General features: G+C 38.7%; 1 protein-coding gene across 3 annotated transcripts in view; it reads right to left on the bottom strand.

Annotated features, from left to right (window-relative positions):
• The window catches only part of LOC136114751 (chondroitin sulfate proteoglycan 4-like), a 40,899-nt gene that overhangs the window by 8,398 nt on the left and 18,599 nt on the right, over positions 1-13,902 (bottom strand). For all 3 annotated transcript variants that reach the window (XM_065860268.2, XM_071802304.1, XM_071802303.1), the window contains 3 exons: positions 9,648-9,846; positions 5,982-6,113; positions 1,317-1,489 (listed from right to left, as the gene is read on the bottom strand). In XM_065860268.2, coding sequence (XP_065716340.1) covers positions 1,317-1,489; positions 5,982-6,113; positions 9,648-9,846 — 504 coding nt within the window. The remainder of the gene's footprint in view (positions 1-1,316; positions 1,490-5,981; positions 6,114-9,647; positions 9,847-13,902) is intronic.

The raw sequence follows: 13,902 nt of genomic DNA, 5'->3' as shown, positions 1-13,902 counted from the left end.
GAAAATGGCCAAGACAAATACCTCTGACAGAGAAGAAAACCACAGACATTATTACAGTTCAAATCCTTGCACAAGTTCAAATGAAAGTTACCTATACATTAGTAAGAATTAAAGCTACAGAGAATAAGTGGCATGTTCTGACATTCTACTGTCTGACAAACACATGTAAAGAAGCAAAAAGGGTAAAAAAGGGTAAAAAAAAAAAAAAAAACTTCAAAACCTTAGCTGAAAGATTTTTCCATCTGACATGCTTAACTCTTTCATCTAATGCTTATAAAAATCACACATTTTAGGAACAGAAGGGAACAGGGTCATTAACCAGTTAATCTCCCTCATAATGAAAGACAAAACTCAGCAACTATTGCAACATGACCAATAACATAATGGAACTTGAACACTGTGTTATGAGAAGCATTCTGTGTTCATCTTGATATATAAATTTCAAGTGGAGATTCATTCTACCACAGAACCTAACTAGGTTATTCCGAAGTTGATGATAACTAATAAAAATGTCAACCTTTTTCCAGGTTTTATTGGTCAAGTTTCAATTCCTGGCCAATAGATTTTCTTGTTCCTTCATATATTAAATCAAACAGCCACTTTTAAAATCTGTAAATGTAGATTAAGACCAAATTATCTCTTAATTTTTCCTCCAGCAAAGTCAGGATATTGAGCTCCTTTTATCTTGCCCATTTAACTTTTCTGAGAATAACTTACTGCACACAGAGCACACAGCTGTATTCTGATACTGCACACAGACACAAGTAATTTCTTTTCAGTTGCAAAGGAATGTTTTCCGTTAAGTTACATGAGCTGCCACATTTTAGTCATTCAAGTATGAGGCCCTGTATCACAGTTAAGATTCTTTAAACACTTAATATCACAGCCAATCAAGTCAATAAAAGTCCACTTGGGGACACTCATGAGGATTGCATACAGCTGAAATGAATCTGATACTTGGACTTTTCATAGAGCAAAAGGCTACTCCCTCTGCCAAAAACTAAAGGCTTCCAACCTTGGACTGCTGCTTAATGGCACCAGATCAGCTCTTCTTGAAAAATACTGTTACAAGCAAAACAGTGGAAATTGCCAAGACCCTGCTAGTATCCAAGCAGAGGGGAACAAAGGCTCCTCTTGCACTTATTACTAGATGCCAGATATTTAATGACACAGCAAGTCTGGGTGACTGCACTGACGGGTCACATATGCCTGGTTACTTAACAGATATAAGTTGATCAGACAACAAACAAGCAACTGAGATGTCCTTTGAAGTAACAATCTACTTCTGAACTGGTTATTATAAAGTAAATGCTTACCATAGATTGTGTAAAACTGAGGATTTCCTGAGTGGTGTTATCAGAATTTACTCTGATCAGCCTTCCAAGTTTTGGGGAAGCTACAATCACAAAAATTATAGTTCTGTTTCCTGCATTGGTCACATCATTGGTTACGGCTTTCAGATCGTGTCGTGAAATAGGATTCCTGGAACCTAAAAAATGTCAATTGTAAGCACCATAGATTTGCAACAGCAATTTTTCTCAAAAGGTATGTTTTGTTTGAACAACCCAACCTCTTATCTAGGTATTCTACTTAGAATTTTAATCACATTTTATAAGTTCAGCAGGCTTACCCTTTTTCTAGTTACCTTCTTGTTACAATTCTTCCACAGCTTTTTCAATCAAAAAGTCCATAAGTAGGATGTACCTTTGCTTTACAGCAATGAAAAAAGTGTAGTTCTCTTCAGCACATGTACTCGCTGAAGACTAGCTTCTGCTGAAACAACACAAAGTAGGGTGCAGAGCATGTATAAGAAGTCCTGTTCCTATATTATACGTCTAGAACTGAATTCAAACTCCAGCTGCAGTCACCATTGTTAGTGTTTTCAGAAATCCCAGTTGTCCAGAGAAGGCAGGGTGATTTGGAGGGGAGAAGCCCTAACACAGCAAAGATTCTAGTGAACACACGAACCAAACTCGATTATTACCAAAATCTTGAACCACTCTTTATTGATATGAAAGATGAATTTTATTAGACGAAGAACATCACATGACAGAAATAAAGGCCTGAACTGAAATAATCTATTATTAAGATGTACGGAGACTGAGGATCAACAAAACCCTTGTAATACATAGCACCACACTAACCAGTACCTTGTGGCTTAAATACTGTAAAGATTATAAAAAACATTCCGGCATTTAGGCAAACCAAGACAATTTTTGACATAGCTGTAACAAAACCAAACCTAGTAATTTCCTAAAAGATAAATGAAGTTTTATTTGGCTTCTTTTTGATCCACTGTTTCATGGTACACACTCAGCAAACTAAATCTCATGTTTAACGATACTTTTGGAGGAGCAATAGATTCCCATAATCCTATTCGCCCTGCCCTCACTTCTGCCTTCAGTTCTACATTTTGTTTTTTCTTGAGCAACAAGCTTTTTTAGGTATCAATACATAACTTCAGATACTAATAGTGTATATCCTTGAAGTCTGAATTATCAATCAACTTCAATAACAGATAACATTTATATAGGAATAACACAAAATAACATCTTCCTGCTATAATATTCAGAAGAAAAAAATTGGTAAGCAAATTGAAGAATGGGGATGTTTTGCAAGCCATTATTAACATCAGGATGCTGCCTGTGGACATGTAGTTCTGCATGGTTCAAACCACACCTACTTTGAAACAGAGTTGTTATAATTAAATGACATCTTCTGGCTCTGTCTGTTTTCCCCTTCTTCATGCCTCTCTGCATCAATACAGCTACGAAAAGCAAAGCAGACCCTGAGGTCTACAAAAATTCTCACACACCGTATCTAATCAAGAAGTCTTCCTCTTCTTCCTCTCTTTTATTTTGCCTTTTTTCATGATAACGAGACAGGGAAGCACAACCTTGTGCTTTGCGTACAGCAGATGTGGTCAGGAATGTACAAATGAGAGCATTATTTAATCAGACTACGTTTGTCTGCACACATAGTTACTTCTTAATAACCTTCTACTCCTGTAAATTGGGCCTCATTGCCTTAACAGAGTAGACAGAGTAACTCAATCACGGTCACACTGTAGTGATGGAAGCTACTGCTCCAATTTTTCACAGCCATAGCTGGTTATCACACCACCACCATCACAGTGCAGGGAGAATGGGGACAGAGGGTGTGTGCCACAGAGCCCCTGTTTGTTGCTAATAGACATGATCTCACTAACTGCACAGTACAGGCTGAAATACAGCCTAGGGCCACAGACAATAAAGTCTCTCACGACTTCCTACAAAATGGGATCCTCCTCTGAACATAACCTTCTCCTTCACCCACTTCTGTCCTGAGACTCAAGAACCTTTCCCAGCACTCCAGTAGTTCTGCTCTGGTCTGATACCACACCAGAGAGAGGAAGGTTAATTGCCAGTTAGCAGACTGGGTGAAGGTAACAGAAGGGAGAACACTGGCTTCTTGTTCCCAAAGATAGAGATTGCAAAACCAACCCCACCCAACACAGCAGAAAGGAACAGAGATGTGGAGGAAGACACATGGTGGGGCACTGGAACAGGCTCCCCAGGGAGGTGTCACAGCCCCAAGCCTGACAGTGTTCAAGAAGAGACTGGACAACAGGGACAGGAGTTGGACTTGATGATTCTTATGGGTCCTTTCCAACTCAGGACATTCAATGTTTCTGTGACAAAGATGGGTGATGTAGATTAGGGCCAAGCTAATCTATAGAAGTAGAATGCACCAGCATAAGGCCACCATTGGTACTTAATAATTCTGGCATCCATTTTTACTTCCTGTCTTGAAGATTTGGAAAGAGATTTGTCATGAGCATTCTGCATATAATTGCTGAACGTATCATCTCACCTAGTGGCAGCTTAGACAGCTCTGCTTCTGAATACCTACAAGTCAGGCTGCCTCTCCTTCCCAAAGCACAACCAGCTCATTTCTTCTCTGAGCAATTGCTTCCCTGAAGAGAGCTCATATTCTAGATATCTAGCATAGATAAGAAAAAACTCATATCTAGTAGCCAATTTACTGAGTATGATGAATAAAAGGGGAAAAAAAAATCATAAATATATGTATAAACAAATCTGGTATGCCCAACACAAAAGAAGACAGCGGTACATATTCTTATAAAATTGCAAAACAATATCCTTGAGAGAATAGTCTACACCCAGTCATGAAGACATGGCAAATTCTTCACATTCAATTTTTACTTCCCTAGAGAGATGACTCTTCAAGCTGCCTCAAAATTAACTTTTCCTGCAGTGTTATAAAATATAACAGGACACTGGCTACCGGTTTTATGTGTATTAACCATTCGGCACCGTCATTGTTGTAAGTCATTTCATGATAAGCAAGTACAGCTGAAATCCATACAGCTCCAGAAAGTCTTTTAAAAGTATCAAAAAGATAACAGGTGAAAAAACTAGTAATACTTTTTAACACCAGAAAGGAATTTCACTAACCCAAAGTAAGTGAGAATTGAGGAAAAACTGAAGCTTTAGACGAATACAGATTGCAGTGCTGAAAGAAATATTGTGTTTTGCAAACTGCAGAACTGATGCAGAGTCTAGAGCAAGGGTGTCAAACTCGTTTTCACCAGTGGCCACATCAGCCTCGCAGTTGCCTTCAAAGAGCTGAATGTAATTTTAGACTGTATAAATGAAACTACTCCTACATTTCCTGAGTGGTATTGTCAGAATTTACTCTGCTCAGCCTTCCAAGTTTTGGGGAAGTTACAGTCACAAAAATTACAGTTGTAACTACTCCTACATTTATACAGTCCTAAAATTATTTTTGACCTTTTGAAGGCAGCTGTGAGGCTGGTGTGGCCCCCAGTGAAAATGAGTTTGACACCCCTGGCCTATAGACTTTGCCTTCTATGGAAGTACCAGACATACTTTTCTTACAATCATCTCTGCTTTAAGATGAATTCCTGTAAATCCTTGTGCCTGGGGCGACCTTACACACCAAAATTGCAGATTCATAAGCTTTGTAAGTGGATTTATGTGAATTCCATTTATATCAATTGAATTAGAACATCATGCAGCTACAATCTCATTTTTTGTTGCCTGTGCTTACATGGCTTTTGTTGCAAGTCTTTGTTTATGCAGCTTATATTCAGGAAGTTTAAGAAACTAAAGCGCTCCTCTTCTGTATCAACTTAATAAATCAAGGTACAGATTAATACCTACAGTGCTTTACCAGTTCTCAATCTCTCTCTGATTTTACAGATCACGTTCAGAGCAAAAAGAATGTAGTGCAAACAGAAGTGTGATGCAAGACATTGCTAAGAGAAGAGTAACCTTTATTTCTCCTTTAATCCTGCAATTAATGTTAGATTACTACTCAATAAGGGATTACTCTTGCCAATGCAAAGCAGTAAATGGCTCTGGTCAGACCCTCTTAACACATGAACTCCTGCAGGAGTAGCATTTCATTAAAAAAAAATACTCAGCTGCTGATCCAACTAGTTCCAAATGCACAATATGAATCAAAGTTTTTCAGTCTTTCTGATTCACCAGTGAGTCTGTGCTGTTCTCCATAACTCAGCTCAAACAAGAAAGAGAACTAGTGATCTGGCCAGCCTACACATGCTATTCAGCATCCCATGGGCACAAGCTTCTCTCTACTTCTACCAGGCAAAATCACAGCTAAGACACCTCTAAATGCAATATAATATTGAGCTTTTAAACAAATCTGAATGGAGAATGTTCAGCATCTTGGCAGGCAGTATTATTGTCACACTGTACTTATCTATTCCACTGCCAAATTCCATTAGTCCAAGCACAGGCACATACTAAAAAGTTGAAGATTACAAAACAATAAAGCAGTATGTCGTTTGAGAAAACATAACCGTTCTTTTAAAAATCAGATTGAACAATGTTCCCAGGTACCATTATCTACAGTTTAGCCGGCTAGATATCTGACAAATAACCGTATATTCTGCTTTCAAGTGGATGAAATCATGTTAACCTCTAAAAACAGACCTGGAAAGACTTGAAGTCCTTTGTTCACTTCAAGGCTAATGACGAGCGTCTGAGCTGTGATGCTAAATATCTGTTGAGGTGAAAAGTTCAAACCATCTGTTACCTGAAAGTTGAATCCTCCAGACATTGTTCCTGTAGAAAATTAAAATGTAAATTTATTCTTGTATTATTGTATTTGTCATCCAAAACATACAAACACACATCAGGCACTTTTTGCTCTTGGCTGCAGTGAGATATATCTAAAATCATTCTGAAGCATTTTTTTACCAGTACCTTTGTATCTTAAATAAATTAATAATGCAGAGAGCACCTTTCCAGTGAAGAACAACTGGTTGTTTCTTACAATGAAGGCCAGACATCCCTTAGAGGTAAATCAGTAGAGTGTCCCCTTTCTTTCTTTCTTTATTCACTGACCCCAGCAGAGCTGAAAACAAATTAAACTTAGGGACACAATGACTCCCAGATTTCCTAATCCCTTCATATCTTAGGAGCCACTGAAGCACTTGAGCAGTCACATTTTGACAAAGAGGAATTTGGGGAGAAAAATAACTAGAATATTCTCTTTCATTTTGATTTATTTAAAGGATTTGATCAGCTCTCGGGTTGTTTCCTTTGCCTCTTTGCTTTGTTTCAGCTTTGCTGAAGAGCCTATGTTGCCACAGCTTAAACTATTTCAGAGGTTACGTGTACTCATAATAAATGCACATTTTTTTCTTTAATCTTAGGACCTGTATGTACTTTGGCACAAGCGATAGTAAAATGCCTCCAGGAGCCTGAGTGGATTCCTGCAAAAATACATCTCTTGGAACTGACTTACTGAGGTGTACAGAGCTTCCCAAATCTTGTTTTAGGGAGAGGCCCAACAGATTGTTTAATTAGGTAGAAAGAATGAAAAATTGAAACATTAACTGCTACAAACAGTTTCCATTACTCTTCTACTTGCTTTGCTCAATTTAGCCAAGAGATCTTGCTACATGAATTTATATCCTGGAAGTGCCACATACTTTCACTTAAAGATCAACACTCCTTCCCAACTATAAATTAACATCAGAAGAATCAAAAGTGGGTTCTGAGATTACAGTTAACAACTACCCAAGGCGATGCTCTTATATCCAGCCAGGCACTGAAGCAGCTCGTGAACATCAAGTCATATTGTTGTTATTGTAAAAACTTTTATTCTCTGATGTTTTCTCTTGACCAAAAAAAAAAAAAAAAAAAAAAAAGCAGAAGTAGTTGTGCATTTTAAAAAGGCATCTAGGCATCTGGTATTTGCCTCAGCTTGGGAAAAAAAGTCTTAACTAAGCCTTACTTGCTTACTTGCTTTTTTGGCTAATGCAGGTCAACTGTCCAATTGACACAGCCATTTGTCAATATCAGAGTCAAGAACAGAACTAAATCCTGAAGTGCTGTTTGGGTGGAGAATTATTTCATCGCAATTTGTTTTTAAAGGCACATTTGATCAGAGGTGATAAAATGGACACCAGAAAGAAGATTGTAAAAACTACACTGAAAAGACACAGAACTGTTGGTTCAATTCAATACTGCCCTAAGGAAAACAGCGGCAGGGTTTAAGGGCAGACCCTATATTGCTGAAGCAGGATGAGAGCAACCTGGAGTGAAGAGAGGGTAGAACAGGGAAGTAATTCTCACACAGGAAAAGAAGCACAGAAAAGGAAAGGTATGTTCTGGTTCTGTGTTCCTGCTAGTGACAGAACAGTTGGGGATTACAGAAGAAACAAACACAAAACTTAAGGGGAAAACATGAGAACAAAGAAGGAGATTTGCAACTAACAGCACAGAACAAGCAGCATAATGGAATTCACAAGTCTGAGCAAAGATGAAGAGAAAATTTTATGAAGTTTAAGGTTGGAGGCATATAAGCAAAGTACGGTAGTACTTTATTTGGCAGAACAAAATACCCGGAGGATGGAGAGTCACTGCCATGTAGAGATGTAAAAGATCTGTGGTGCCATGGGAAGTAGCCAGGGAATGAAGAGCTGCCTCAGCCAAGAAGATGCTACTCTTCCCCTTGGAAAGGGTTAGAGCGAACAGGAGGAGCAGATGCCAGGCTTTGGAGAACACGAAGTGAGGGTGCTTCCTAGCATGAGCCAAAGAAGCCAGCACACGTTAGAAGACGGAAGACAAGCAACAGAGCAGCTGAAGACAAAAGCAGTAAGAAGTTGAATGACAGCAACAAGAAAAGGCCCCAGAACGAGGAGAGAAGATGAGAGTAACAAGTACACTCCTAGTAGTCCAAGATAAAGGAGGAAAGAAAAACATAGACTGAGAAAGGAGAAGCACCAAAATGTCCAGAGTACTTTCTGAAACACTGGAGGCCATGAAGCTGAGCAGATGGCAGAGCTGGAGCAGCTGCAAGAGCTGACACATGACCTGGGCGATTTTACATTTCAAATTTACGGTGCAACCCACACTCTAACTCATTGGAAAATGAAATTTGCTATTCGTTTTACTTTTAAATAATCAAGATTCACTTCCTAAGGCCACAGATGTGCATTTGCCCTTTCTGGAACACAGATTGGATTCATTTCCTCACACTGAGACTACCAACATCCTACCACCATAGGGGTTTTTACATGTCAAAGTCTCCGTTGGAACAAGATAAACAGCTTGGCTCACTTTTGCCATGCTCTTGACCTTTCACTTCCTGACCAAATTATTTCAGCAGAATGCTTACAGTTCACTGGCAGCTGCTTGTAGAGCAATTTCAGCAACACATGCACATTTCAGCACTCTGCACGACAGTGCATTGGAGTCAAGAGCATTTCAGCCTGCACCAAGCCTCATAAAGACACAGCACAGGTCTGGAGTGACTGCTGCACCCAAGGGAGCACTGGAAATAATTTCAGGCTACCTCGGGGCTGCCAAGAGAGTGCTGTACCTCTTCCATCTCCTTCCCTAAAACTGGTGTATGCCTTCTTTAGCACCCCCTTTCTTCTTTCAGCTGAGGTAACATGATCATAGAGCTGAAGAAGGAGAAAAGCAGCTATCACCCCATAAAAGTCTCACCTTGTCTGCTGGCTGGAACCCCACTGGGATCTTCATTCCTGCGGTTTCCCAGCCCTGCCATTCAAGGATGAATGAAGCTGCCCTAACTTCTTTTTTTTATTGCCCACACATTCTCCCTGTAGCATCAGCACAAATAACCCAACCCAATCTCTAGCTCTGGCCACTGGCAGAAAAGAGTCAACGGTTAAAACTGAATTCCTTCACGGCCAGAAACAGACACTGATATCACCCAGATGACACATAACTTCATTGCCCAGAGCTGCTCAGGAACATGACACTGTGGCAGGTTCTGCACTCTACCAACAGAGAAAGGCTTCAGGAGATTCTCAATTACGAGGATCAAAAAAATGGATTTCTTATCTCTGAAAGCTGCAAGGCAACATTCCCCTAAAGTAAACCTGCATTCAGAAAGACGGCTGCTACCTACTGAACCATTGGTACACCAAGGTTTCTTGATGAGCACACATTTAAGTACTCATCAGACCCCTTCCTGTTTAGTTTATGAGATCATGTATCACATAACCAGTGCTATGAGATTTTTGTGACACTACAAGGAGATCTTAAAAGGATTACAAACACAAATATACTGAATAGGAGCAGTATTTTGGTAACAGAGGTGGTATTTTTTAAACCACATACCATTGTGTACAAATACCAGCTGCCCTTCAATTATATGAGCCTGGGTAAAACTAAGGATACTCTTGCTTGGAGAAGACTTCAGAGCCAAATGCCCATTGCTAGGTGGAGTAATGGAATATACCAGTTCTGATGGTGATGAGTCCTTGTCTTCTGCACAGAGGTCATCAATAGTTATTTCTGTGACTGAACCCTCCCAGACCTAGAAAAGCAAAAATTTAAAAAAAAAAAAAAAAAAAATAGTAACCATAAAGAAAATGCATAAAAAAGAAAATCGGGGCATGTGGGGGAAACCTTCAAAGAAAAAGAAAGAATAAAGATTTTTGCTGAGCAACACCAGCAGCTATGACAAGTTTCCTTACTGTCTGTTCAAAGCTCTGATCATGGCCTGGAATAGTTAATGTTGGTAAATGGTTTTCAAAAAAACAAGACCACCAAATAATACAAGCAAACACACCCTACATCAGTTTGAGTTTTAGATAACTGCAGCACAAGGACTCTATTTGTCAGACTCCATCCAAACTCTTACAAACATAACAAAATTGTACTTTGATAACTGAGTCAAGGAGCTCCTTTCCAACACATACACATGAATATTAGTGTCATGTACTTCACAGCAGGAGAGGCATTCAATATGCTCAACTTTCACCAGCAGAAAAGAAAAAAGAAAAACAGCATGGACACAGCATAATCCCTAATACAAATTGAAAACTTCTTGTAGCTGCATTATTTCCTTCTAGTAACACACACTAAAGGTCCTTTTTTAGTGCACCAAACAACCCACAGAGATGCTCAGTCCAGAGGGACATGAAGGAATCAACACCTCCAACAGCTGCTTAGCACTTTGCAAGGTCATGCTTCCAGACAAAATAGATAACTAGCATATGGAAAAACAGTGTAAAACCCATTTCTTAATTTTATTAAACAATAGAAAACCCATTACTTAATTTTAGTAAATCTAAATGCCTTTTTTTAAAGCTTAAGATATGTTCAAACTGTAAGAGCCTCCTTTCAAGCAGAAAAGACGGCTATCTGAGGTTCATCCATATCTCACTGGATAATTTATTGTTAGGAAACTGTAAGCAACAGCCTATTTACTCTTCATCTTTCTTGTATTTATTTGCAATTACAGAAAAAAGTACTAACAAAGAACAAACAATACATATTTATTTCAACACAAAATTAAATTCCTAAATAGCCCAAACATCAATACCAATTCTTTCCATGCAGAGTTCATATAGTGTACAACCTTAAGAACCTGACCCTTTAAAAACTTTAGCTGAAGCTTCAAAACTCATACTGCATCATCCCTCCCTGACCTGTACCAAGTCTCAATAGACTTAACAAATACCTGGTAACAACATCACACCAAATGGTTGAAGAAGAAACATGATTCTTGACAAAGGGCATTTTACCTCTGCCAAAACCAAAAATCAGCAATCACAGATTTTTCCTTAAGTATTAATTTTACTTTTTAATAAAAATCATGGAAGAAAACTTTTTAAGCCACTGGGATTTTTGCCATGACATTTCAATAGAGGAAAGACTTCAGACTACATTGTGTCACAAAATATGTGCCATGGTAAAAGAGATACTAAAATGAAACTACATGTGTTTTCTAATTAGAAAAAAAGCTTGAAAAATAAGCTTGTGTTATATTTTATAATAGAAAATATCCTGCAAACAGGAAATAGCTATTTTCTCCCTTGAAATATGTATCAAAGTTCAATAAAAGATGTTACCTATGAAAGCATAGGATGATAACTAATAACAGAAGCTGACTTACTGAGCAGTACCAAACAAGCACATCAGTGTCACTGGTTTGGTACCGAGACCCTTTAACTCATCTCAGTAGCACTTGATTCAGATTATCCTACAGAGAAAATAAAAGGTCACAGACAGAATACGCCAAAAAAAAAAAAAAAAAAAAGACAGAACAATGCAAACATGTTACTACAAATGACTCTTAAAATGTCATGAAGTTTTGAAATTGTTTCTCTTACTACAGGAAAAAATAAGCTTTTTTGTCCATAAAGCCAATGTTCATTTCTGTTGTTCCAGCACAGTAACACACAATACTTTTGTAAAGTACTGTATGTGCTGAGTTACTTCATGACCTGCAAAAGGATCCTTGAAGAGTGAAAGGAGATCCAAGAGCTGAAAAGGGCTGCAGGGGAGCAGACACCCAGAATATGGTAAACAACTGTATTAAGTGGCTTATTTTCCACATCTGGAATCAAGTCCTCCTTGAGGAGTGCCATGAAAACTGTATCTGAACTTTCACGATGTAGCATTACGGTAATTTTCTATGTGCCTAACACACTACACAGACATGGTCAGAAAGAAGATTCATGACCCTGCCCACTGGGCAGTAATCCATTCTGCTCTACTTACAGCATTCAGCTTATCAGCATCTCCTTGAATGCCACATATCCTACCAAACATTCTATATTCGCAGCCATTTTAACACTCTGGTAAGTGATTTAAAGGGGAAAAAAAAAAGTGTTTGAATTTGTTTTTTAAAAATCTAATTCTAGGAAAATATTGCCCTCTTGTGGTGACAAGAGGATATGGTCATTTCACAGCATCACTACCCATAAATATATTTAAGCACATACATAAATGCAGCAAATAATGCCAGGATAGCGATTTCCTTAAAAATATTCTATTTTCCTTCCTTATTCCCACCCCATTAAAAATGACTATAGAATCTATGGAAATTTCAGGAAATTATATGTAAAATGCTGTATCATTTTCACAACCTTGATGGTGTTCATAACCTTGATAGTAACAGACAAGATTGTTTGAAGACGGGATGTTCTGGGTGCCTCGGAAGTGAGGGAGCTGGAGTTGAAGGAGTCATTCAGCATCTGTGCACATGCTCAACAGTTTCCTGCATTTGGCCAGAAGCCCCATGACAAAGGCCAAAATTCACTTTCATATATCCACACCAGCATCACTGGCCAAATAATGCAGCTTTTCACAGAAGCTATTTCTCAGCAGCAGATGCCAAAAGCTAACCTATTTATTATTTGTTTAGCAGTTCTTTCTTACTGTTTATACTGAGACCTGCAAAATTTCTGAGTGCTGAACTTCAGTCAACTGAAATGGTCCTACTGGACCTCAGTTTTCACAGTATTGGTCCCTCATTTTATACTTTTTCACATTTTGTACATTTCCAAGCTTTCAAAAGATATAAAAAAGCTACTGCCTTCTTAAAACAACAGACAGTTTATTACTCAACATTCACTACTAGCAATGTCCTTGGGGAGCATATACTGCTTGGCCAGATTATGGTGCCAGCAAGTATCAACCTACACACGAATGCCTGCTTCACCTCAATATTTAGCAACACTAAGGAAAATTCATTTTCTACCACCTACTTGGAATGTTCAAGTTTGCTTTGAAGAAGGATAATCTCAGTGTATTCCTCGCAGTACAGAACTTGACCCCCAGCTTTGTTTTAGTCTGCGCACAAATCCAACATCTGTGTGCATATTAGTACCCACTTACGACAAAAATAAAAGTTATTTCTCATCAGTATCTTATGCATGACCAGCAAAGCTACAGGTACAAAGGCAGCATCCTGGTTCTGAGTATGCAACCTGCGTCTCCAGCAGAGAGGACCAACTTTGACTAGGTTAAGCTCTGTTATCATTGCTCTTCAGAAGCCTAGACTTACAGATATTTTTAGAAAAATCTATATGCTGTACTGCAGTGGACTGCACAACCTCTGTTCTGTTAACAGATTGAAGTTCAATGCCAGCAATGCACCAGAAGGGAAGCACTGAAAAACTGACTGGACATATACCTCTCTCATCTGTGAACAGACAAACATTACTATGTGCTGTGCTGATGTCTGTAGACTATCACTGTGACTACTTTAAGCAGTGAATTGTACCACCAGGGAAACTGTACCACCCAAATGCCTTCGAAGTGAGTCCACCCTTCTGCCAGCAATCTCTGCCCAGAGCAGAGTATCTTGTGTTGTGGGTATCTACAGATTGGCACAGATTACCTGCTGTCACTGCAAAGCTACACAATACTACCACTATTACTGTTAAAAAATTATGTCTTTTCTTATATGAAAAGGCTAAATACACAACAAAAGGTTACGATCATCTTTACAGTAACCCATTCTCCCTCTGCAGTGCACAAATAAACACGTAAAACTACATGCCTGGTTTAGCTGCCATCTATTTGTAAACTGCATCACACAGCACTGGGGATGACGTAGTCCCAAAACACCCTAACTTCT

Source organism: Patagioenas fasciata, chromosome Z (assembly GCF_037038585.1).
Source record: "Patagioenas fasciata isolate bPatFas1 chromosome Z, bPatFas1.hap1, whole genome shotgun sequence".
Classification (NCBI taxonomy): Eukaryota; Metazoa; Chordata; class Aves; order Columbiformes; family Columbidae; genus Patagioenas; species Patagioenas fasciata.
The sequence above is the reverse complement of the archived record's forward strand: the minus strand, read 5'-3'. Positions and strand labels throughout refer to the sequence as shown.